The 27,598-nt window shown below is 37.6% G+C and overlaps 2 protein-coding genes across 14 annotated transcripts in view; one reads left to right on the forward strand and one right to left on the reverse strand.

Annotated features, from left to right (window-relative positions):
- The window catches only part of LOC121030823 (ORM1-like protein 1), a 50,580-nt gene extending 28,029 nt beyond the window's left edge, over positions 1–22,551 (reverse strand). For 4 of the 7 annotated variants that reach the window (XM_040475638.1, XM_040475640.1, XM_040475641.1 and 1 more), the window contains exons 1-5: positions 22,447–22,551; positions 19,697–19,877; positions 14,785–14,936; positions 1,916–2,070; positions 539–779 (exon numbers count right to left, since the gene is read on the reverse strand). In XM_040475638.1, coding sequence (XP_040331572.1) covers positions 539–779; positions 1,916–2,070; positions 14,785–14,936; positions 19,697–19,870 — 722 coding nt within the window. In that variant the 5' untranslated portion in view covers positions 19,871–19,877; positions 22,447–22,551. Of the gene's footprint in view, positions 1–538; positions 780–1,915; positions 2,071–9,624; positions 11,210–14,784; positions 14,937–19,696; positions 19,878–22,446 lie in introns of those variants that run through there. The other 3 variants (XM_040475644.1, XM_040475645.1, XM_040475643.1) reach the window with 3 other exon arrangements.
- Positions 22,282–27,598, forward strand: part of PMS1 (PMS1 homolog 1, mismatch repair system component) — a 102,056-nt gene continuing 96,739 nt past the window's right edge. For 4 of the 7 annotated variants that reach the window (XM_040475630.1, XM_040475635.1, XM_040475634.1 and 1 more), the window contains exon 1: positions 22,284–22,411. The gene's annotated coding sequence lies outside the window, so the exon portion shown is untranslated. Of the gene's footprint in view, positions 22,412–23,423; positions 23,539–27,598 lie in introns of all 7 variants that reach the window. The other 3 variants (XM_040475631.1, XM_040475636.1, XM_040475632.1) reach the window with 3 other exon arrangements.

Below are 27,598 nucleotides of genomic sequence, written 5' to 3' on the forward strand. Positions count from 1 at the left end.
CACTTTATATCCAGCCCACTTATCTATATAACCCAACTAGTGGTCCTCTGCAAACAGATGAGTTTATAAACCTTGCACCATTCTGTGGTTTAATACAGCAGTATATTATTTATTTAAGTGTCAACATGAGTTTTATGTATACATGTGAATAGGAATTTTTTTTTTCCAGTGATCAACACAGGTTAGAGGTAGGGTCATACTCTCCAAGGACTTCAGTCGAGACCAAGAAACATACAGGTGAGCAAAAGAAGAGAAATTACTGAGGAGAAATTATGGATAAATATCGGAGTTGGGAATGAGTTTAGGTTTTTTTGGCAACAGGATTAGCTAAAGTTGGACTTTATTGTGGAGAGCCTTAGAAACCAGGTTGAAGGGCTTCAGGTTTTCTACAGCAGTTATTAGAAGTTTTCACACAAAAGAAATGAGCTCTTAAAACTGAGCTTTTATATATACTGAGCTTTTAGAAAAGAATTATTTTATTTTACTTGGGGCGGGGGGGCCCCCAAAATTGGGAACTACAAAGATAATGTCTACTTACTTTAAATGAACTTCAGTTTGGGAATGTATTGCTTCTCCCAAAACATTTCCAGTTTCATCCACCACAGCAGCTGCCGTATCATCACAACTGGTTTCAATCCCCAATACTAGTTTATGAAGAAATACTTTTCCAGGACGAAAATTAAAACTTCTTAAAAATTCATAAATTTCCCTTCTTGATGGTTTAGAAAAAACTCCTGCTGCCTTATTCAATATTAGCATACTTACTCTATAGATAATTCCTGGAAAAGAAATGAAGAAACAATTATTGGGAATGGACATTGACCACTAACCCATTTAGGTAAGCAAAATTCTAAAAAACTTGATTTATTTTTCAATATAATAATTTTGTAAAATTATAGGAAAGTTTTGGAAAAGTTAGCAAAAATTTTTAAAGGCTGTAGCAACCCATTAATATCAATGACAGTAGGAATGAATATAATGTTCTTTAAGGGGGAAAACAGGGAAGTCAGATATGAAATTTTTTAGTATTACTATCACGCTGTTCTTAGCAAACTGTTCATTATTCTTTATAAAACAGCTAATAGTCGCATGGATAGTTATCTGAAAAGTGCTATTTATTGTTTGATAGCTATTAACTAAGATAGAATTGGTTTTAAAAAATAATAAAGGCAAGACAGAACAAATAAAAATAAATGCATTCTATTTCCTGAAAATATCTTTCAAAATAAAAATTGATAATTTAGTTTGAAAACAAGAATTCACATTAAAGACACACATTTTAGTCATCTACTTTGGAAACAAGTGTTCTTATGAAGCTCATCTTAAAAGAACCACTTCTTATCTAAAACAACTGCAACCTAATACCCATTTTATCCATTAATTTCAATTTCTCTAACTCAATCTCCATTTTACCACAAGTTTATCATAATAAGGATCTCCCCCAAATCCCTTTTCCCTCCTCACATAAAAGCAGTCCATCACTAAAGCACCCTGGTATCTTCACACTTCCAAGTATCTAGTTTCATGACTCTAAATCATCTGTCCTAGAACTTTCTGGATGCTTAAGGAGGTCCTTTCCCTACACACTAATGGACAAAATGGGTAAATGAGAGAATATTGGAATTTTTATTGTTCCACTGGGGCAAACGGCATCCAGGGATGAGAGTGATGAAAAACCTTGCAGAGGGGGGGAATGTAGCACAGAAAGACACACCTGGAGAACTTTGCAGTCACAAAACCCACGCAAGGCTGCCTGTGCTGAGCATTTGTCTTTGGGCCAAGAAGACTCCCAAGTGAACCCAGGGAACTTGGCCAGTACCAATCTCTGTTGTAGGAAGGCGAAGGGCTTCTACTGGAATCGTTCTTCCAGGCACACGAAAGAACCAGTAAGAGAGGGGTGAGCAATTTCACCCACCTTCCTCGTGAATGACAGTAGCTAGTAGAGGTGTCCTTTCCCTAGCAAAGTCAGTCGCTGCGTTATTGCAGGAGGCAGAGACAGACCTTGTCGCCCCGGAAGTGATGTCATCAACACAGTCCCGCGTCTCGTCTCCAGGACTAGCTGCTATAAACCTAGAGGGCGTTACACTTAATTCAGTTAAAAAAAAAAAAAGTATAAATGCTGTCTTTGTCCAAGATTCAGTGCGTGTACTCACGCGCTTCCCTTAGATTTGTAGTAACAAGACTTTTACAACATCACACGGCTAATGACCGATCTAGCGGAGGCCGAACGCAGATTTGTCTGACTACACAACATTAAGTTCTAAACACTACGCTACACTAAAAGACAATTTTGTTTGTCTTTGGCTGGAATTTGGACGCCACTGTGAGAAAAGGATGGAGATTATTCGTCATTCCATTTTAGAGGAACTATCATCAAATCTAAAAGTTGTGGCCTGAAACAGCTAGTACTTTCAGAAGCAGAGTGGAAAGTAGGGACGACACCAAGGACTTGATTGTACAAGGTTCCGAGGGAACGGAAGCGCTTCTGATCGGATAGTCTAAACCGTTACTCCCGCTTTTTGGAGTAAAAGGTGTGGGGCTAGTCCGTTTTTGTGATTAAAAAGAGGAGGAGGAGATGGTACATATTCACTTAACATTAAAAAATTATCCTATTTTCGCAATGCATTGGATGGGTTTTGCTTACTATGTATGCAGACTTCAGAGTAATATGTACTCATATTCTTGGACCTTTTTCAGTTTTTTTTTTTAATTAGTATTATTGGTATGTGAACTTGTTGTCATTTGTATGAATAGATTTATCCCCAAAGCCTCTCTTCTTCCCTGCTAGACCTTAAGTTTCACTAAGCAAGGACTTCATATATGCAAGGTTCGATAGGCTGTCACGTATATCTGCATCTTGAATGGCAAGAAGCTCTTGGTATAAAAGAAGTGAATCATGGTTGGGAAGTCACAGTTAGAGTCTAGCAATAAGACACAAATATATATATTCATAATTACCAGAATGTTATTGAGGTTTTTTTTTTTTAGGTGGAACTGATGCTTTCAAAAATTTCACTTATGGTAATAGCAGCTAATTAACAATAAAGTGGCACTTTTGTTGTACCAGGCAGTGTTGCAGATTATTTAATCCTCACTACAATCCGGTGAGGTAGCTACTGTCCTTATTTTATAGATGAGAATTTGATGATTTGCGGGTCACACAGCTAGTAAATGCAAAGCTAAGAAGTTAGGCCATATGGTTCTGGAAACTTGTTTCCTTAATTTCTAGAAGAAAAAATAACCCATATTTTCTCTAGTATATGTGGCTGACCCACAAAAAGGAAAAAAGAAAAATTAAGACCAAAAGGTGAAGAAAAATTAGTTATCCTAATTGCAAATGATTTGTTAGAGGTTATTTTATATGCTGAAATCTAGTCTGAACATAAAAACTTTCACATCTGGCATTTTTTTGCAATTTGAATTATGTTCAGCAAGTGTGTCTCAATGCCCTCCTGTGCAAGAATGTGTCAGGAGTTATCCCTTTTGTATGTGTTGGAATCACTGGTAGATTCTCATCCAGGAACTTTTGGCTAGTGTTGAGTCTTAATGCTGCATTATGTGAAACAGCAGAGCTCTAGGACACAGTAGGAAGGAATTTTATTCTTCCTTTGATTGATTTCATGTGAGTAGCAGAAAGAAAAGGCACTTATACTAATACCACATATTTGGCAAGTGAAGGTACACATTTTCCATCTTCTTTATTGTACTAGAGGAAAAATTATTGGTGGAAAGGCATTTATGCTCTCTGAGATCTGAGCTTCCATACAGATCATTTCATAGTTTGAATGCCACTGGTGGACATTCTCAACAAAATATGACCTAACTACTGTAACTTCCACTTGAATCCAGAGTTCCAACTGAATCGAAACATGCTATTTTGTCAATGCTATTGCCCAAGTTTTCATTTGTAAGCTTTTGAGGAAAATTACATACAGAAGAACCTTTACAATATTCATTTCCTAATTATGTATCACTAAATAGGATTTTATTTTCATTTACCATGTATTTATTGGGTTCTTCCCTTTCAGCTGGGAACTTTATTAGTTGTTGGGGATAAAAGATAAGATTCACTCCCTATCTTCAAGGAACTGAGTCTAATGATGTAATTACAATACAGCATTATTGTACGCATTGAGAGTGGGAAGTTGCTGGGAGAAGGTGGTGTAGCTTGCCACAGATGTATCCACAGCCTAGCAGGACCTGGGTGTGATTACTGGGTTTCAACATCTCATTGTCTTCTAGGCTTGAAATTGGTTTATCAGATCTGGAAGTGACTGGACTCTGGGGTGCTGAGTCCCATGCTCCATCTGCTAAGAAATTGTAAAAACCATAACACTAATGTGTTAATGTATGAGAAATGTAATGATGGAGCTAGGTTACCTAAGCTTGCTGGTCCTACCTTCTCTGTATTGAGCAAATTACAATGAAAGCAGAATCAAATTACAATCAGATTGTTTGGTAAATATGGAATGAATGCAATAGAAATGAGTTTGGTGCTTCTAATGGTTAATGTTTCAGGCCCGATGCATGTTTCCATTTGAATCACCTGTCTTACATGCTTCATGGGTTGGATTGTGCTAAAAATACGCTATCATTTGCTTTCTTCCTTTTTAAAGAGCTTTTTTTGTTGAAAAATCTTTGATGTGGAACATTCTTTCATTAATGGTAATACTGTCAATCAGGTCTCATCCTTGGAAGATATTTTGCTTTTTACCTTAGTTGCTTAGCCACTATGCTTATTTTACAAATTTACTCAGCTGATTTATTTTATTGTGGTGAAATACATGCAACAAAATTTATCATTTTAACCATTTTTAGGTGTACAGTTCAATGGCATTAAGTATAGTCACATTGTTGTGCAACCGTCTTTACCATCCATCTACAAAACTTTTCATCTTCCCCAACTGAAACTGTACCCATTAAACACTAATTCTCCATTTCCCCTTCTTGCCAGCCCCTGGAAACCACCGTTCTTTCTGACTACCAAGTACCTCATATAAGTGGGATCATACAATATTTGTCCTTTTGTGACTCGCTTATTTCACTTATTAGCATTAATGTCAAGGTTCAGCCAATGTGGTAGCATGTCACGATTTCTTTTAAAGTAGACTAATATTCTATTGTTTGTATATACCACATTTTGTTTATCCATTCATCTGCCAATGGTCACTTCGGTTCTTTTCACCTGCTAACTATAGTGAATAATGCTTCTACAGACATGGATTGTATAAATATCTTTTCAAATCCCTGCTTTCACCTCTCTTGGGTACATATCCAGAATTGGAACTACTGGATCATATGGTAAATCTGTTCAATGTTTTGAGAAATTGCCAGATCCAAACGGTCTCAGTTTTCAAGTGTGTGGGGTATGTATATTTTCGGCAGGGGAGGGAAAGGGTAAATTTTTTTTGTTACTCTCATATGTTAAGTGCCGTAACAGAAACATAGGATTTGATAATTCATAGGAGGGACCTATGTTTCAAAGCAGAATCACTGTATAAGGTTTTTATGTAGTATGTGGTATACTGGTATTTTCTCAGAAATGCCAGTTAAATCATCTGGCTTTTCTGTTCCCATTTAAGAAATTGTAACATGAATAATGCATGCTTATCTTCTTGATAATATGCTCAAGTTTTTCTTTTTGTTTTTTGTTTTTTTCCAGAATCTGAATGTTTTCCAAAAAGTGTTGTCAATAGAAATTTTTTAATACATTATTTGGAAAATCAGAGATTTAAATACTATAAAATTCCTGTCATAAGAAGAGTTCATTGTACAGTGTTAATGCAGTTTACTATAGTTCTTATAATTGAGAACTTATTTTTATCAATATAATTATACAGTTAGAGTGAACATAGTGATAAACTTGGCCTATCTGCTAAACTTAGAATTATATAGAACTTCAGTGCTACAGGCTGAGCCACTTCCATAATGATTAGTTGATTATTAACGGCTTAAACGAGTTAAGAAATGGAACTAAACTACTATGCTTAACATAGAATCTGAATATATTTCTACTAAACTGTTTTAGTTATGAAATATTTCAGATTATGAAAGTGTCAAGAATACTATAATCAACTTCTGTGAACCCAACCCTCATTCAAGAGAAAAAACATCACCCAAAGCAGTTGAAGCCTTCTGTATGCTATTTACCTAAGATATTCAGTATTCTAAACTTGAGTTTATAATTCTCCCGTGTTCATTTGAAGTGAAATGAAAAATTTTAAACCCCAAATATGAAACTACCTGCTGAATCATTTTTAACTGGAACTGAAATTGTGGACTAAAATAAAAACCTGAGGCCTTTCATAGATCTTCTTTTTGACATTAGGCAAAATGAAGGTTTATCTTTGCTATTCTCTTACCTACCTTCTTTCCCTGCCCAGTGCTACTCCAAACTCCCTTCTAGATTGTTTTACTTAGACCTGTCTTCCCAGTACTGCACCTGTTTACATTTTCTACATCAACATGTAATATCCATGAAAGTAATTTTAAAATTACTTTTAGGGGCGCCTGGGTGGCACAGTCGGTTAAGCGTCCTACTTCAGCCAGGTCACGATCTCGCGGTCCGTGAGTTCGAGCCCCGCGTCAGGCTCTGGGCTGATGGCTCAGAGCCTGGAGCCTGTTTCCGATTCTGTGTCTCCCTCTCTCTCTGCCCCTCCCCCGTTCATGCTCTGTCTCTCTCTGTCCCAAAAATAAATAAATGTTGAAAAAAAAATTACTTTTATATCTGTCCTATTAGAAGGATTACAAAACTGCCCTGGTCTATACTGGGTTGCTGTATTTGTCTTCTTCAGGATTAGCACGAGTATTCTGGCGTCATATTTACTGGTAACATATTAATAAAGAAGATACAGGAGAAATATATTGCATGGCAGTCAAGATTCAACTTGAGCTAGACAAGATAAATTAACAGGTTAAAACCTAACAAGATGGGGTTCCACAGGAAAAAGAAACCTTAGACTTGGCTTAATAAATCCATTAAGTATGTGAAGGGAAAGCCATCATTTAATGATACTACATATTGGAGAGTTGAGGTTTTCGTGACTGTAAGGTGAATCAGTGGTATGTGGCTGTCAAAATAGCTAAAGTATGAAGTTATATTAAAAAGGGCGGGAGGGGAGCGCCTGGGTGGCTCAGTCGGTTAAGCGTCCGACTTGGGCTCAGGTCATGATCTCGCGGTCCGTGGGTTCGAGCCCCGCGTCGGGCTCTGTGTTGACAGCTCAGAGCCTGGAGCCTGTTTCAGATTCTGTGTCTCCCTCTTTCCCTGACCCTCCCCTGTTCATGCTCTCGCTCTGTCTCAAAAATAAATAAATGTTAAAAAAAAATTTTAAAAAAAGGGCAGGGGGGAGGAAGGGAATCCAGAATATGGAAAGCGGTACTGTTGTAGTGACACCACATCTTATCACCTCCTGTAGTTAGCTCTAGTGCCATATAATAATGAACTGCAACTCAGAACAGCATTACCAGGATAGCAGGAGAAATTTGAAACAGTATCAGTTGGAAAATGGTGAAGGCTCTGGTAATGTTTATTCAGTGCTGCTGATAACAGTTTAAAAGTTAAACAATTGAAGCCTTATGTAGAATAAGGATAGATTTTGGCTCAATTTAAAACGTTATAATTTCCATTACAAAAATGCAGCCTTGTAAGTTTAAATCCTCTTTTATTAGCATTAATGCAGAAATGAATGGTGGTGTGGCAGTTAATGAAAACTCAAGGTATGGTAAGGGGTTGAAATTACATAGCCTCCTAGGTCTTTTCCAACTCTTAGCATCATGTAACTCCACAAGGGTAATTCATGCAAACATTAGTTAAGGAGATATTATGCCCTTTAGGATCCTTATAGTTTAATAGACCATAGTGCCATAAACCTAAGAAATACAGTCCTATGCTTAAGAAAAAAAGAGGGGAGGGAAGGTGGGGCAGGTCAAAAAGACACAGAAGCCAACCTGGAAATTACCACTGCAAACTCTGACTTCCAAAGGCCAAATATGGAGGACAATTTAAACAACAAATTAATAATGATGATAATGGATTGTAAACCAAAGAATAAGATATCTGTAGGTCCAAAATTATATAAGTGATTGAATAAATAAATGGAGAAGAGAAAAATCTTCCTTACAGAATCCAATAAATAAATGTAGGGGAAATGAGGCAAATAGAAAATCACCATGGAACTCCACAGTAATAGATGTTGCAGGAAACATTCATCAATGAACGCTGAAATTAGTGGTACTTCTGAGCTCATGCATATTTAGAAACTGCCACCGTTTCCTGACTTGAAATTAGGAGCAATTACATCATTAGCAGTTAGTTTTGTTCCAAATAAGTCATTATGGAATTTTTTTTTAAAGTTTGTTTTTTATATTAAACTGTTTAAACTTGTGAAATTGGGAAGTTTGCATATTTAACACAACCATTCACCTAGTGTTAAGACCAAAAAAGCATATCCCAAATTTGACCACTACTCACCACTTCATCAGCCATTCCCCTAGTCTGAGCTACCTGTTGTATGTAGTTTGCCAACTATTCCTCCTACTTCCTATTCCTTTACACTCTATTCTCAACATTAGCCAGTAACCTTTAAAATAAAATCAGATCCCTTTAATCTCTAATATAAAACCATCCAATGGCCTTGTCAAGCTTAGAAAAAATTTGCTTATAACCTTGGTCAATACAGCTCTATATGATCTGACCCACACCTACTTCTCTGACCTCATTTGTTAGCATTCTCATCCTCCTTGTTTATTACTCCTTGCTAGTCCCAGTGGCTGTCTTGGTTTTTCCTCAAAAACACACCCTTATTCCTGCCCCAGAGCTTTTAATATTATCATTACCTACACTGGGAAGCCTCTTTCCCTAGATGTTTGTACTGCTTGCTCCTTTAGGTCTAAATATCACCTTATGAACATTAGGGAAGACCTTTCTGAGGTAGACTCCCCTGCCTTTCACCTGCTTAATTTTTTTCCCATGGCATTTATCACTACATGAAATGATATGTATTTTTGACTCATTTATTATGTTCTCCAATTTGAATATAAGCTTATTAAGGGAAAAGATTTTAATAAGCTTATATTCAAATTGAAGAATAATAAATGAGTCAAAAATAATGTCTTGCTTGCAAACTGTATCCACAATACCTAAAACAATGCCCACAACAGAGTGGGCCCTCTGAATAAATATTTTTAAAACATTATAGGATAAAGAGTGGGGGAAGCAGAAGGCCTGCATTAACAGAAGATTTCTATCTCTGAAGTCTGTGCAAAAAGTAAGCCTTGTGAGGTAAACTTTAAAATGAAGAAAAAGAGGAGCACCTAGGTGGCTCAGTCGGTTAAACACCCAACTTTGGCTCAGGTCATGATCTCACGGTTCACGAGTTTGAGCCCCGTGTTGGGCTCTGTGCTGACAGCTCAGAGTCTGGAGCCTGCTTCAGCTTTTGTGTCTCCCTCTCTATCTCTCTCCTGCTCACACTCTGTCTCTTTTTCTCAAAAATAAATAAACATGAAAAAAAATTAAAATGAAGAAAAACAAAGCAACATTTTTAACTACCTTAATGAAATTCAGTTGCTTAAACACAACTTGAAAAATGTGACATTGCTGACTGAATTTGGAGATTTACAATAATCTTACACCAAAGAAAAGTTTTATTCAAGTATAGATTACTAACTAAAAAATACATGGGTAAAAGACAAACATACAAAGGCATATCATACAATGGAGTTCTAAACTCAATACTTTTGAAATACAAAACAATGATCATTACCCCCATAAGTCAGTTTATTGAAACAAATTGATTTTTCAGCTGGTCTATAACTCTTGTCACTCAGTTTTGTTTACAAATGTTACTGGATATTTCAGTCTCATCCCATATCAGAACTTTGGTTTTGACATGTTTACTTCTCAAAGTAGTATGCAGTTATTTTTTGCAACTAATTAATATCAATTATAGGAAGCTTCTCTAAGTCACAAGAATTCAATATGGTTGCTGTTTTGGAAAGAGTTACCACTTTGGGTTATCTACACCAAGACCCATGAACTGAAAGGCCAAACATTAATGAGCAAAATATGGGGAGTGAGAGCAGGGGGACTAAGGAAAGATGTTTTCTTTTGCTGTAAACCTGCTAAAGACGACTCCATTATTTACTATGGTACTACTGCTAGAGAAGCAGTTTCTGCCAGACCACAGGTTGGCTATATAGTTGTCCACTTTATGTTTCCTTTTCTAAATAACAGCAGACTTTAACAATTAGATTGATCAACCAAATAAGCAGAGACCTCTAAATTACCATATACTCTGTGTGAAATAAATTATTTTCTTAATTGGCTTAGCAGCCTTGTGTCTGGAAAGGCAACAAAACCCATTCCGTTCCAAAATTAGAAGGTTGATTCAGAGGCTGTTTGTAAGATGCTGTCTTCTGTCACCAGTCATGAAGGTGGACCTTCATGAACTCATTAACTAATAAATGTAACTCATTAATTAATAAATGTAAAAATGACCTCAATCTATCAACACAATGTTGACCCAGCAAAAGCAAAAAAAGTACAATCATAAGGTAAGGATTGGATTGTATAAAACAAGAGAGAAATATCCTCCTCTACAACACAAGAGGAACATGTATGGTAATAAAAACAATCTATAATAAACTTGTAAAGAGATGATTCTGGTTTACAGGTTAAGTCTGCTTAAGCTGACCATGACTGAATGATTGGAAATTTTCTTCTCCTAACATAATGCCCATTCATTATAAGCTAAGCTGGTCTTGTTTTCTTATAAATCTCTCATTTCTTTGAATTCATCTACTAATCCTTCAGTGTACAGCCATTTAACTTATAAGCTGGGCCTGCCCAGCCTGCCTATAACACCTCTCTTCAGAAAGATACCAGATGCATTAAACAGAGGCATCTTCTAGTAAATACCTGCACTACAAAACAGCATGTGAAGAACCAGCAACTGGCCCTTCAATGTAAATACTTCTCATTTCACAATATCACGGAAACAGTGCAGTTTACTAACCACTCCTTCCTTACAGAAAATTCAGTAGCTGTAAAAATTTTCTGTTCCATTTCGAAACATTTCAATACTTATTAATTCCAAAGATCCGAACACCATGTAGCTGTGGCATTTTGGGAATTAGTACACTCAGGAGAGAAGCTGTGTTTAGGATGAAGTGAGTTGGATCATACTTCGTATAGAAACTTGCCAGAAAATATCTGTAGAAATAAAAGTTAAAATATATATAACATCTAAAAATGAAATTAATTAGAATTTATTAAAAAATTTAAAGGTAAAAAAAGCCACTGAAACATAAATACCTAAAAACAGGATCACTTTTGAGTACTAAAACAGGAGGCACCAGATGGGGGTCTAAATTCATTCGGGATTTAAAATTTTATTTAATGGAGGCATATATGCACATTTTGCATTTCTGCAATCATGTGAAATGCATTTAAAAGAATGTGTTTGCTACTTAGCATCCTTTAAAGAAGTCTTTCAAACTAGGGTTCGTATACTCTGAAATTTCAGGTACAGTTTTGTATTTATGTGTATGTTTCTGAAGAGAAGATCCAGACCCAAAGCATCTATCATAGTCTCAAAGGGTTTGTGACCCACCAAAAGGTTAAAAACTACTGCTATAAAGTTGTGAAAATGGGGTGTTAGTACATTAATACAATTCAGTATCTTTGAAAGAAAACAAGTACCTGGTTGCCTTTTTTTGATGTTTATTGTAGCCAAACAGGTTGATAACCAGTTTAACTGGAAATCTGGAAAACACTGTTGTAACATTCCAGCTGTTTTGCTGTAACTGACCATATGTACATATTCAAAGACATCCAATATCTAAGAATTTGTTTTAACAAGCCTAAGCTACCTTTAGGACCATAAAGCATCAAGTCAGAATGTCTAGTTTTACCCAAGTGCACATCAGAGTGCAGACACATCATTTGGACACTGAGAATATACTAATATAGACAGGATTTAAGAATAAAACATTGGGGCATCTGGGTGGCTCAGTCGGTTAAGCGTCCGACTTCAGCTCAGGTCCTGATCCCGCGGTCCGTGAGTTCGAGCCCCACATCAGGCTCTGTGCTGACAGCTCAGAGCCTGGAGCCTGCTTCAGATTCTGTGTTTCCATCTCTCTCTGCCCCTCCCCTTTCATGCTCTTTCTCTCTCAAAAATAAACATTAAAATAATAATAATAATAATAATAATAAATTAAAAAGAATAAAACATCATACTCTACTTGATCATGACTAAGAAGTTAGTCTATGTATGGGTATTTGTCTAATTGGTACTTTTAGAGTACACAGTAAAGTATTCTAATAGCCTTTCCTCTAAATATGGTCATTAATTTCTAGTAAGAGGAGATAAATTATCTTGTGTAATATGGTTAGAAAAGAATAGCTATTTTGAAGTATGACTAAAAACATCACACAGAGCTGTATACATCATTTTCAGAGCCATCTATATTGAGAAATTCTATAATCTTCCACCTATTTCACAAACTATAATCAGAAAATTCTTCAAGAATAAACCATATTCTTCAATCTTTAGTTTAAACCCTTTCTTCCAGCTTTCATATATTTGAAGACTGTGTTTATACTTCCTACCACTTGCATTTAGTAAGCTCATTTGATTTCCTATAATCAATATGGGTTAACCCATAACTTGATGTGTTGGAAATAAATAATTTTTGGAATGGCTCCTCCTCATCATACTGTAGCATATATTGTATGCATCATACTGTCCCCTTTGTCATTTAATAGAAACTAATTTTATGTGTAAATTACATGAAAATTACAGGTTCTTACAAAAACCTAGACAACCCTCTGAGGGGATGCTAAACCGAGGTGGGAGTCATGTAATAGCATTTATATGCCGAAGTATATACTGGAAAGAGACGTGTATTAGGCACTAGAAGTTTAGGATTTCATCTGGGCTCTTGACTCCAACCAGTTGCAAGATCTGGAACAAGGTAATGCATTTGAGTCTGTTCCTTTATCTAAAAATTTGGGATAACACTGCATATCCTACCTACCTGACAAATGATCAAATAAGAAAATGTGAAAGCACTCTGAAAAGTATCAATGCTATATAGATGGCTTTAGTGTTGTTTCTTCAGTTATATAAGGAATTTAATCACAGAATATTTGAAATCATGCCTGTGGGTCAAAAATACATTTTTAGAAATACGGATGTTGTACACAGGTACATCTTAGTTGACAATTTTGTGATAGCTGTTATTGAAAATTCAGTATACATGTCAGGCTTTTTACATTAATTATAATGCAATCCTCAACATTTTACAGATGAGGAAATGAGGCTTCAAAGAAATGGCCAAAAGTCACAAAGTTAGAAAGCAGTCCAAATTTAGGGCTGTTTGAATAACTATTATTCCTGTTACTGTGTTTATCTTTGTTAGATCATACAAATCATTTCTCTTTTGACATTAATTTTATATAGGGCTCAAACAAAAATTTAAAAAATTTCCTCAAAGTCCTAACGACATAAAAAAAAAAAATCTACTACTTTATGATCAATTTATTCTTTTCATTTAAAAATGCCTTCCTTTTCCTGAAATCTACCTTCCCTAAGTCTCAGTTTAAGGAATCCTAATTTAGTCTCCAAGGAGTCTTTCCACTTATTCCAGACTGCACTGATTCTAAATCATGGATATGTTATTATATATGAGCTATATGGTATACAGTGTTTGCTTAAAGTAGATGTAAAACATCCATTATATGCATGCAACAATACTGAGTGTGGAATTCAAAGCAATCTACACATTTATAAATTCTTTGCAGAAATAAAACATTTATAATAACAGAAATAATGCAAAGTGGCATAAATAAGGGATGTGTAATAACTACTAAAGGAGTTCAAAACAGGCATTATTTCTTAAGGTTGGGTGCTAAGGAGAAGACTGCATGAGAAGGCAGAATTTAAATACTGAAAGAAGAGTAAGATAAATTAAGAACGGAGAAGGTATTTCAGGTAGGAGAAATGATTTGAACAAAGGCATAGAAATAGGACTATGCACAAAGCATTAAAAAAAAAAATGCTGCTTAGAAGAGCTTGACCAGGTGGGAGTTGGGTGGGGGTAAAATATTCACATAAAGGAAAAATAAGGTAGGAACCATTTTGTGGAGGGCCCTGAATGTCAGGCAATAGGAGGAAATTTAAGGTTAAATGCTTTACAGACAGCTATTATCTCATTTATTTCTTAAGGCATCCAATTGAATTATGTAGTATTGGCTAGAATTTTATCCATAAGCAAACCAAGTAGGTGGTGCGATAAACAGGATTCAACCCAGGTCTGTCCTACGATGAAAGCCTAACTTCTTTTATCTATAAACTATACAGCAATCTCTCCCAAGGAGCTTGAACATCCAAACTGGGGGAGGTGGGTGGTCAATGAAATTCATCTGAAATCACCCAAATCCTTGGTTAGGGTGATTAATCTAATAGTGGAATATAAAATAAGATTATGCATTTAGCTTTCTTGTAAGTAACTTAAGGATATGAACTACAACATATTTGATCTGTGTATCCTAGGTCTAAACACACTGATGAGCACATTATTGTTGTTGTCTCCATGTATTACTGACTGACGTAAAAACAGTTTATCACCAGCTTGTTAAATTTTGTCTGTATTTTATGCTCTGAGTTAGCTATTTATTGGTAGAGGTTTCAACAAATATTCTGTTTCTAACTGAAATTCAACCTAACAAAAGGACAGCTTCCTCTTATCCAATCTTCTTCATACCTAAAAATTTCCATCACTTACAGAATTATTGGAGAAATTGTGAAAAACTTCCGTGAAGATGTAAACTGTACTCCATAGTCCAGCTGTTCCCAATGAGTTAGGAGCCGTGCTTTACCCTGGTCAGGAGTTTCAAAAGGTGTTCCTTTTACTGCATGCAAAAATACATACATCCCCTGAAAAACAAGCAATATCAAATATAAAATTAGATTTGTCAGTAAGCATTAAGATAGTTCCAGACTGCTTATGGCAGTATGGGTGATTTAACTTAACAGTTCAAGTTTTAAGCTTTCATTACTATTTGTGAAAGACCAGTTTCTTCATAGTAAAATAAAACTTTCAGGGGCATATAAAAAATCTTTGGGGAAAACCAGTAAAAGGTCAACCAAAAAAGTAACCTGTTTTCATCTCCTATTAAATTGAAATGCACACACACAAAAAATGAGGATAGCTTTACATCATTACATTTAGATTTTCTAATTCCCTTCTTATTAGGAAATAGGATTATCTTATCCTTGATGTATAGGATGTTCAGTGTCACATTAGTAAATCTGATGATACTTCTAAAATGACAAAAACATACAAATTGGTAAATAATAATAAACAAAATTTCTGTATCAGGGGAAAATGGGTTTGATAATACTTAATATTAGGACTGTGTTTGTCTCAATGGTTTTCTTCTAAAGCGAGAAAGATGGTTATGTAGTAAGAATAATTTTCAACTCAATTTGCTTTTAAAATCACCACTGTGCCCCAATGGAGTTTCTTTTGTAGTTGTGTTTTTTGTTTTTGTTTTGTTTTCTTTTTTAAAGTAAAAAGTCTTACTAAAAGCCATTCTGTTCAGGGATATGTTTGAACATCTAATTTTGTGATTAGGTAAAAACCAATATATACTAGATTTGGTTTCCTTGAGATTATGATATCCATTCAGATCACTGGCAGTACTACATTGCAGGATCACTGTCTGAGGCACCAGTAACAGAATATTCCTGCCTAAATATTATCATGAAACAGTTTTTCCCACTAGAAGTCATAACGAGGTATCATTTTTTTCTATTTCAACTTTCAATAAATGTATGGGAAGAAAACAAAAACTTGTGATTTGAAATTTTATATTATTAACTAGGTTAAGACAGCCCTCCTTCTCAAAGCTTAGCCTACTTACTAGTTATTCCACTAGGCAATTAAAAAGTTGTTTGGCTGCAATAACACCTAAACTATATAGAAACACTCATGTTCAAATGGATTAACTCAACAAATTTATCAAGTGGATTATGTGTATAGGACACAGGACATGTATGCATTTATGAAATTGAGTAAAACATGTCCACAGTCTTGAAAAAAACTCAATCTCCTAAGAGACGATGAGAAAAAAAAAAAGATATGCATAACAATTAGAATGTAGATCAGAAATTGCTATCATAGGTACAATCAGAGTATTCAGCAAATACAAAAGAGGGAAAGGTTCCTTGTTGCTGAGGCAAAAGCTGTGATGCTACCTTGTCAGCTACCTCATTCTTGAAGGTTCAGCTCAAATGACAATCCTTAATGAGGCCCTCCTCGTTAGTAGTAGCCTATGTGCTTGTATAGAATTTTATTGAAAATATTTTATTTATAGCACAACATATTGTTGGAATTGTTTACATGTTTATTTTTCCATTAGCCTGAATACCTCAGGAACAAGGGCTGGTATATAGCAAGTATTAGACATTAAGCCAAGATGAAGGTAAGCTAAGGGATATTTATTCTGTAAGCACAAAGAAACCATATTCACATGGGCTTTACGGGAGACAATAAAACAGAAATTACACGCTTTTAAATTCTGAAGAGTATGTGACCCAAAAGGCAAAGACTGTGTTTTTTCTAACTAGGGATAACAACCAGGTCTACTTTCCCATTTAAAAGCATTCAGAATATATTTCACATTTTTAATTGGTTTAAAGTGGGCTATCTTCAAAAGAAACTTAAATTTGGAGTCATGTAATTGCTTACATCTATGGCTGGTACGTAGGTCTTTAGTGTGGTGAACTAATAAGTCAGAAGTTTGCTTCCTTACGTGTTGTCAATTACCATGTGGCCATATATTGTGTTTCAATATCAGTTAGCCAATTGAAAACATAGGGCGGGGGAGGGGGTGACTTCTAAAGTACATTTAATACATGTCTCATTGGAGAAGAGAAAATTACATGACAATACAGACTAATTAATTCAGCAAACATTTACATAAGTCTTTAGAGATATGGAAAATAAAAAGATAAATTCCTAATTATAAAACTATGATAAATAAAGGATAAAAGAATGTAGGATGGGAGTTTTGTAGTTTTCTGGAGGTGATATTTGAGTAGTTTTCCTGCACTAAGAATCAGCCTGGCAGAGGGGGATGGAGGAAGGGGTATTAAAATAGTGGAAAAAGAGCCTAAGCCAAAGCAAAAAAAGGTGAAAGCAAGATCATTTTCATTATTGTTAGAGAAAAATTCCTGTTTGGAGATGAGCTGATATAAGATTGAGTCATTTCTTGCCTCTATACTATTCAACTGGTCTTATATGCCACATAATAAACTTGTTATTTTATTATGAATGTAATGGGGAATCATAAAAGGACTTAGAGCATGACTTAAGCATATATGCATTTTATTTATTTATTTTTTAATTTTTTTTTTCAACGTTTATTTATTTGTGGGACAGAGAGAGAGCATGAACGGGGAGGGGCAGAGAGAGAGGGAGACACAGAATCGGAAACAGGCTCCAGGCTCTGAGCACTCAGCAAGGAGCCCGACGCGGGGCTCGAACTCACGGACCGTGAGATCGTGACCTGGCTGAAGTCGGACGCTTAACCGACTGCGCCACCCAGGCGCCCCTATGCATTTTAAAAATAACTGTGCCAACTTGGAATGGAGGAGAGTAGAATAGAAGAACATCAAGGAGACCATTTGATCTACTGGAGTAATCCACCTGAGAAAAAAATAAGGGTATAAATTACAGTAATATCTGTGGGGATCAAGTTGAGAGACAGTAAAGCAGAACAGACAGGGCTTTGACTATATGGATATGGAAGATAAAGGAAAAGCAGTTAACCTAAAACTAGAGTGACCATATATCCTAGTTGGCACGGATGGTCCTGATTTATACCTGTTTTCTTGGATTAGCTATTACTAGAGTTCCCTTTTACTCTCAAAACAGACTCAGTTTCGATAATACATTATATGAATCACTTTACCTTTGAAGCTATCTGGCTTGACTTATTGGGCATACAGTGGTGCCTTTAGATTAGATAAGGAATAAAGCCAGAGGAACGGGTCATAAGTGGTAAGAGATCAGGAATGAGTTCAATTTATATTTGTTTGTTCTAGGGTATAAACCGAAAATATGGATAGATGAAGTACCCTAGGCACAATACATAGAATAAAAAGAGATGAAAAAACGAACCTTGGAGACAGCAATATTTAGGAGACGAAAATAGAAGACTGTACAAGAAACAAAGAAGGAAAAATCAGAAATATCTAGGAAAAAGTGATCCCATGGAAGCCAAAGGAAAGGAATTCTAGTAAAAGATATAATTCTTGTCAAATATTTCAGAGAAGTTGCTACTTAAAACTAGTGTTTGCCCTATCAAAGTCCGTTGCATAAAATGTACTAAATGGACATTCACTTATTTTTACCACATTATCCTGCCCTCCTCCAGTCAAATTCAAATACTCTTCAGAAGACAGGGAATAAAGAAATACATAGTTAATCTGGATTCAATTAAAAATTTGAATTAATTGTATTTCTCCCCTTTCATTCTGCTTTCATAGGCTGTTAAAGATAAGAAAAGTCACTATCAGTTGTTCTTTTTTTAAACAGATAATTTCCAGGGCTGCATCATATGGTCAATAGAGTCAACTGAATCTCTGATACTTTGTAGAGCTATCCTATAGTACAGAAGACCCACAGTCAACATGAAGAAGCTAAGGCACTATAAGATCCTCAATAATGTGTGATTAAGCTCAAAATTTCTATACTGAACCAGGAAAGTATATTTAAACAATTTAGAAAAGTTTCTAACAAGGATTGAAACCGAAGATGTTTATTAGACTCCAGTTAATCAAAAACCGTAACTTCTTCTGAAGCATTCTCTTTAATACTATAGTAGCCTGAATTACAGTATCTTGGAAGTGTTGCTAAAATGGCCTATTTTCTAGATCCTATGAAACCAAAAGGAGAAAAAAAGGCTTAGAGAAAGGGCCGATGTTTAAATATAAAGAATTAATAGATAACCCTATCTATCCCATATTAGATATGGATATCTTCAAAGTTATCATATATACTAAAAATTACTGAACTGTACACTTTTAAGTCAGCAAATTTTATGTTACATACATTAAAAATTATACCTCAATAAAACTTTTAAACTAAGTGGTGTTTTTCTTTTTTTTAATTTTGTGGTAGAAAAACAAAAATTTTTTTAATGTTTATTTATTTTTGAGAAACAGAGAGACAGTGCGAGGAGAAGGGCAGAGAGAGAGAGAGGGAGACAAAGAATCTGAAGCAGGCTCCAGGTTCTGAGCTGTCAGCACAGGGCCCAATGTGGGGCTCAAACCCACAAACTGTGAGAGCATGACCTGAGCTGAAATCGGAAGCTCAACCGACTGGGCCACCCAGGCGCCCCATGTTTTTCTTTTCTTTAACATAAAGATTTAAGCTTTTAGCAAATTGTTTTTAAATACACATAACATAAAATATATCTTAATCATTTTTTAAGTGTACAGTTCAGTGGCATTAAGTACATTCACACTGTTATGCAACTATCACCACCATCTATCTCCAGAACTCTTTTCATCTTGCAAAACTGAAACTGTACTCATTAAACAGCAACTCCCCATTTCTTTCTCCCTCAGCCCCCGATAAGCACTAAAGCATAGGCTTTTAACCGCTTTATATAAGGTGAAATTCTTACCAGATTATGTATCACATTTGTCAAGGTCCAAGCAACAGGAACACTGAAGAAGGGAATACTAAGTAGAACAATATGAAGCAAGCCAACTCCCAAGGCATATGTCAGCCACATACCCCGGCTGTTCATTACACGGGTATTTGGATTCACCTCACTGTGGGCAACTCCAACATTCATGTTTGCTCTGTAGGAAAGCAATGAAATGAATCAACACCGACAGAACTGGAAACTTAAATACTCTACTCTCACATGGCAAAATAAGTGTGTTACTAGGATCATTTTTCTCTGGTTGTTCTGAAATAAAATAAACACACTCAACAAAATATGCTATTTGCAGATCTTCTAATAAAAGCAGTAAATAATTTTTAAATCTGACTTCATGATAAGACTAACAACTTATTTTTACAGTTCTTATTGATAAAATAAGCAATTAAAATCCCTTTCCTAAAGCTTGTGTTCTAGCATGCTGGTTTTACTAAATGAAATAACGGACAGGAAAACTCAACTGAAAGAAAACCTACATTTTCTTATGAGACCAAAGTGAAAGCTCAGGAGCTAAACATACCAACAGAAAAGACCAATATAAAAAAAAAGACCAAAGCTGCAGCATTATTTATAACAGCCAAAATATGGAACCAACCCAAGTGTCTATCCACAGATGAATGTATAGAGAAGATGTGATGTATGTATATAATAGAATATTACTCAGCCATAAAAGAGAACGAAATCTTGTCATTTGCAACAACATTGATGAACCTAGACAATATACTGCTAAGTGAAATAAGTCAGAGAAAGACAAATACCATATGGTTTCACTTATATGTGGAATTTAAGAAACACACACACACACACACACACACACACACACACACACACACACACACCAAAAAAAAAAAAGACATATAAACACAGAGAACAAACTGGTGGTGGTTGCCAGACAGGAGGTTTGTGGGGAGATGGATGAAATAAATAGAGGGGATTAAGAGTACACTTATCTTGATGATCACTGAGAAATGTACAGAATTATTAAATCATTATATTGTACATCTGAAACTAAATAGAAAACTGTATGTTAATTACACACTTGAATTAAAGATGACAAAAAAAAAGTAAAGTAGATGCAGCTAGTCTATTATGAGTAGCCAGACTTACATATAATGTAATGTTGTTTCCATAAAGAGTGGAATTCACTTCTTTTTAAATACTAAACCTGGGAGGAACATAATGTGGTGAAAAATTTATATGGTCAAGGGATAAAGCTTGTTTCTGTCCCCTGGTACAGTAAGGTTACAACAATGATTCCTCCTTTAACTTGTCAACTCTCCTTAAATTTTAGGTTTTTTTCTTTCATTTTCTAAGTTTTTCCCTTTATTGCATTCAAGTGGAACACCAAAGGAGAAATGGATTACTGGTTCCCAGTTAATTTAATGCTGGCATTTACTTGGTTCTAAGAATCCCTTGAACAAAGTATAACTGTCTTGAAGAATACCTATCATCCCAGTAAAAACCAACCAGTGAGACTGAAAGGGGGACATGGTGAAAGTATATTTGGAACAGCTGATTTAGAAATAAATGAACCCTTTCCATAACAGAGTTGGCACTGAGAGAGGAATTTCCCATAACTGCATGCAACAAGTGTTTCCAGAGTAAAATGCCTCATTCTCTTTCCAAAAATCTATGGAAAACGCACGCATCAAGGTTTATGGTTATGAAAGTTGGTCGCACTAAGAAGCAAAAGTCTCAAATTTACGTGTGTAAATACTTCTTCTAACCTAAACACATCTACTTTGCATCGTACATTATTTTCATGAGCTATAGGTTATATTTAAAAGATACCACAACTCAAGATACTTTTCCATTTTTCTACAGGATGGAGGGGGAAAAAATAAAGCTCGAAAAAGGCTTAAAATTTATATCTAGCCTGGAAGGCAAAGCTGGTGTGGTACGGACCCTACGCCGGTTCACAAAATCTTTGCAAGAAGGCAGCCGCGCCGCTTCAGGACAAAGACTTCCACATTGTCTGCCTACGCGAGTGCCCCGAGGGCTGCGACCCGCTAGGACCCTCTTGGGGACTCCATCGCCAGCCAGACAACCACGGGCAGCTTTCCCCGAATGCTGGAGCGCCTGGCCAGTAAAAGCTCAGCAAAAGCCGCTGCTGCTACCCCCGCAGGGCCTCCTCCACCCTCCCCGTCCTTCTCAGAGCTACACATCCCGCCAGTACCACGGCAAGACGACGAGAATGTGGGGGCAAGCCTCGGTGGCCACTAGACCCGCACGGTCAGACTGGGAGCCCCGGACGCAACCGTAGTTCACTCTCTCCCCTCAAACCTACCCTGGCCGGCTAGCAGCTCCCTACCTAGCAGCACATCCCCTACGGCCGTTTTTGACCACTCACCCGCCGGCCAGCTGGGAGCAGAACTAGCTCCGCGGCGACGGCGTCTCTCCCAGGCCAAATGCCAATGATCAACCCCAGCGCAGCGCAGCGCAGCGCAGCTTGCGGAAGCTTTCAGAGCCGAACGCGCCGTCAGGGGATTGGCCGCGGACAGCGTCAATCCCACGTTCCTCGGGAAGGGCGGGACTAAGTGCTGCGCGCCTAGGGCCCACCCCGCCGCGCGCTAGGGGCGAGTCCGAGATCCGCGAGGCTGGGCCCGTGAACCTTGCGGGACGCTGTCAGGTCCGACGGTGGATGGTAATTGCCTGCCTCCCGCGAGCAAGAAGGTAGTGTTGTGTGCCTAACGGCCATTCAGTCTTATCTTCTCGTAGTCTCGGGAGTCCCTTCTCCTCAACTTGTCCCGGTCGGCGTGCAAGCGCCACTGGCCGCCGTGTGCCCTCCTCCCCTCCACTAACCGAGGGGCGGGAAGCGGCCGAAGCCAGGCTCTTGGGCGCGCGCGCGTGGAGGGCGGTCTTTGAGCAGGTCTGGGCTCGCTAATGTCTGGTGTGGCCATTCCTGACCAAACCGTGTTTAGGCCTTTGTTGCAGCCCATTTCCCAGATCCTTCTGAGTGCAGGACTTAAAGTTGCCTGCCAGGCAGACATTTTAGCCCCGGACAGCCGTAACTCGTGAGTGTGGTTTAGGTTGTATGTTGTGGCTCCTACAGCTGAGGCAAGCAGACTCTCACTTAACCATGGTTTTTACTGGTGTCATTCTGGGTGTATCCACGCGTTGAAGACAGGCACTTGTAATACCTGCTGAGGAAATGTGAATTTCAAAAATTTATCTTCTTTGAGAACGGAGAGGAAAAGTTAAGATTATTTGAAATCATCTCTGACAGCGAATTTCATTACCTCGTCAGTTTGTGATTTGTATTCCTGAACTAACTTTCAGTAATATTTCAAAATTAGTGTAAAAGAAGGTTGGTTATAGACATGTATGTATCTTGCATTTCTATTGGTTCTATGAAACTAGTGGGTTATATTTATTATGGTTCTTTTTCCACTTTAGTTTTTCCTTGTTTTTAAAAATGTGTATTTATTTATTTTGAGAGAGCTGTAGTGGGGGGGGGGGCGGGGGAAGGGAGCCGAGAGAGGAAGATGCCAAGCAGTCTCCATGCTCAGTGCAGAGCCCCATGCTGGCCAGATCCCAATCCAGTGAGATGATGATCAGAGCTGAAATCAAGAGTTGGAGGACAAACTGACTGAGACCCCAGGTGCCCTACATTTATCATGTTTTCAAAGTAAATTATTTCACTGTGTTTCCCTAAAGCCTATTAAGTTCTCTGCTTCTTTTTTAGGTACTTTGTTGTCCTTAAATGACTTTCCTGGAAGTACTTTCAGGAGTGTTTGATTTCCTTCCCATTAAATATGGAAGACTGATTCCTGATAATTTCACACATTCTATGCTGTGATGTAAGCCTGACTGCAACTCTTTCACTTTTCAGAATGTGTCATTGAGCATATATACGGTGGAATGCTGGCTGTGTTCAACAGGTTATGCTAAGGATATGAGATTAATATAAAATCTCTGTCCTCAGAGAACTCTGAGCCAGGAGGAAGAGACAGAAAAACAATGGTTAGAATAGCCTATGCTGAGTTTCCGTTAGCTCTAAGGAAAAGGTGCTATGGGAGTACAGACAAAGAAATGCCTAATCTGTTCAGTGGGAGAGGGTTGATGTTGGAGTGGTTAAGAAGGGCTTCCTTGAGGAGGTGATACTTGAACTAAATCTGGAAGGATGATTAGAAGTCATTCGTATAGAAAGGGAACCTTGTGAGCTAAGGAACCAGTGAGTGCCACCATATTAAGAGAGACAGGTTGTGCAGTATGACAGGCTTACTGTGCATTTGTAGAACAGTGGGATGAGGTTAGAAAGATAAAGGTCCAGTTAAGGATTTTGGACTTTACCTGGTTAGCAGTTGGAACTCTTTTTTTTTTTTAATTAAAAAAAAATTTTTTTTTTAATGTTTATTTATTTTATTATTTTTTTTTTTAATTTTTTTTTTTTTTATTTATTTTTGGGACAGAGAGAGACAGAGCATGAATGGGGGAGGGGCAGAGAGAGAGGGAGACACAGAATCGGAAACAGGCTCCAGGCTCTGAGCCATCAGCCCAGAGCCCGACGCGGGGCTCGAACTCACGGACCTCGAGATCGTGACCTGGCTGAAGTCGGACGCCCAACCGACTGCGCCACCCAGGCGCCCCATGTTTATTTATTTTTGAAAGACAGAGACAGAATGCGAGTGGGTTAGGGGCAGAGAGAGAGAGGGAGACAGAATCTGAAGCAGGCTCCAGGCTCCGAGGTGTCAGCATAGAGCCCAACTCAGGGCTCAAACTCATGAGCTGGGAGATCATGACCTAAGCCGAAGTTGGATGCTCAACCGACTGAGCCACCCAGGCGCCCCAGCAGTTGGAACTCTTTATAAAATTTTAAGTAGGGTAGCAACATGATGAAATTTAAATATAGAAAGAACCCTATCATTGGTTGAGATTGAGGCAGAATATCAATAAGGTGGTTATTGCAGTGCATTAGGAGAGAAATGTTTAAGGGCTAAACAGAGGTCATAGGTATAGAGAGGACTAGTATGAGAAATATTTAGGTAGTAGGATAGATAGAACTGAGTGGCAGAATATAGAAAAAGTAGAATTTTTAGGATGATTTCAGGATTTTTAATTTTTCCATGTGAGACTGGATGAGCTGAGCATTGCCTTTGAGTGAAACATGCCAAGATATGCAGGTGTGTATCCATCACAGACTAGTTTTGTGATCATGAATCTTCTGATCTTGTTCTTATAAAACTTTCAAATTTCATTTGTAATAGAGGAATGATAGGGTTGTTGTAAGGACTAATGGGAATTGTGTGTGTGTGTGTGTGTGTATGTATATAGATATATACATATATATACATATCTATATGAAATTGCTTATGGTAGCTGTTTTTATTACCAAATATGGGAAGATAGTTTTTTTTTAATATATGAAATTTATTGTCAAATTTGTTTCCATACAACACCCAGTGCTCATCCCAAAAGATGCCCTCTTCAATGCCCATCACCTACCCTTCCCTCCCTTCCACCCCCATCAACCCTCAGTTTGTTCTCAGTCTTTAAGAGTCTCATATGCTTTGGCTCTCTCCCACGCTAACCTCTTTTCTTTTCCTCCTTCCCCTCCCCCATGGGTTCCTGTTAAGTTTCTCAGGATCCACCTAAGAGTGAAACCATATGGTATCTGTCTTTCTCTGTATGGCTTATTTCACTTAGCATCACACTCTCCAGTTCATCCACATTGCTACAAAGGGCCATATTTCATTCTTTCTTATTGCCACATAGTAGTCCATTGTGTATATAAACCACAGTTTCTTTATCCATTCATCAGTTGATGGACACCTAGGCTTTTTCCACAATTTGGCTGTTGTTGAGAGTGCTGCTATAAACATTGGGGTACAAGTGCCCCTATGCATCAGTACTCCTGTATCCCTTGGGTAAATTCCTAGCAGTGCTACTGCTGGGTCATAGGGTAGGTCTGTTTTTAATTTTTTGAGGAACCTCCACACTGTTTTCCAGAGCGGCTGCACCAGTTTGCATTCCCACCAACAGTGCAAGAGGGTTCCCGTTTCTCCACATCCTCTCCAGCATCTATAGTCTCCTGATTTGTTCATTTTGGCCACTCTGACTGGCGTGAGGTGATATCTCAGTGTGGTTTTGATTTGTATTTCCCTGATGAGGAGTGATGTTGAGCATCTTTTCATGCCTGTTGGCCATCTGGATGTCTTCTTTAGAGAAATGTCTATTCATGTTTTCTGCCCATTTCTTCACTGGATTATTTGTTTTTCAGGTGTGGAGTTTGGTGAGCTCTTTATAGATTTTGGATACTAGCCCTTTGTCCGATAGGTCATTTGCAAATATCTTTTCCCATTCCATTGGTTGCCTTTTAGTTTTGTTGGTTGTTTCCTTTGCTGTGCAGAAGCTTTTTATCTTCATGAGGTCTATGGGAAGATAGTTAATTAGAGAAGGTCTGAGGTCAATTTGGGACATGTTATCTAAATGATGATATTTAGAAAGTTCTTGGAAATAAAGTCCTTCAGTCCAGAAAAAAGTCTGATTAGGAGATACAGGTGAGGTAGGGGATGATATGGAAGCCAGTTAAAATAGAGTGTGACTTGCTAGGAAGGAGGACACTTTTCCTAATGTTTACATTGGCTTGCTGATAGAATTGTTCTTTGTGGCCCTTGATTAGTATTCTTCCAAGTGCTTGCTGTGAGTGAAGTACTATGATTGTTCTGTGCTGCATCCAGAAATACATACTATATGATTACCTGCATTCAGAAGTTGTACAGGTCAAGACAGGTGTGATAAACATCCCATGAGTGATGCAAGCCAAGTTCTTTAAGAATGTAGGGGGAGGAAAGGATCATTCTTGGTTGAGTGATCAGAAGGGACCATGTTACAAATGACTTTGGAACTGAGTCTAGATTGATAGATAGGATCGCACTAGGAAGTAGAGATGCAAATAATGGGATTGATGGCAAAAGAAGATTGAGGTTTTTTTTTTTTTTCTTCAACGTTTATTTATTTTTGGGACAGAGAGAGACAGAGCATGAACAGGGGAGGGGCAGAGAGAGAGGGAGACACAGAATCGGAAACAGGCTCCAGGCTCTGAGCCATCAGCTCAGAGCCTGACGCAGGGCTCGAACTCCCGGACTGCGAGATCGTGACCTGGCTGAAGTTGGACGCTTAACCGACTGCGCCACCCAGGCGCCCCATAGAAGATTGAGGTTTTTGACTTGAGTCACTAAGAACAGTGTGTTACTAAGAGAAACAGCAAAATGAAGTAGAGGGCATGGGAAGGGGTGCAGGATGATAAATTCTGTTTTACAAGTACTTATCTTGAGGTCACTTTGACACTGATTATTAGAAAAGGCTGTTTTGGGGGTGCCTGGGTGTATCAGTCAGTTAAGCATCAGACTTTTTATTTTGGCTCAGGTCATGATCTCACTGGTCATGAGTTTGAGCCCCATGTTAGGCTCTGTGCTGACAGCGAGGTGCCTGCTTAGGATTCTCTCCCTCTTCATCTCTCTCTGCTCCTCCCCTGCTCACTCTCGTTCTCTCTCTCTCCCCCTCAAAATAAATAAGCTTAAAGAAAAAAAAAATGCCTGTTTTAATGTGGGAAGAGAAGAGAGATCTCTGTTGTGGTTATAGATTTAGATGTTTGGCATCATAAAGAAACAAGATAATCATTGGGGTAATAGGGTTGAGGGAAGAATTTTTTTGCTTTTGCTTTGAAGGTCAAGATGCCTGTGGGAGGATTGGATAAAGAAAGTAGATGAAAGTTCTTAGAAAGAAGAGACATTGACTTGGGAGTTAGGGAAGTAGAGTATGGGCAAAGGTGTAAACATTTTTAAGAAACCAGAGGACATAGTGGGGTGGAGGAGGTAAGATGTGTGTGAAGATAGAAGAGTGCATGCTGTGGTCTGC

Source organism: Herpailurus yagouaroundi, unplaced genomic scaffold (assembly GCF_014898765.1).
Source record: "Herpailurus yagouaroundi ecotype Mexico unplaced genomic scaffold, PumYag 140, whole genome shotgun sequence".
NCBI lineage: Eukaryota > Metazoa > Chordata > Mammalia > Carnivora > Felidae > Herpailurus > Herpailurus yagouaroundi.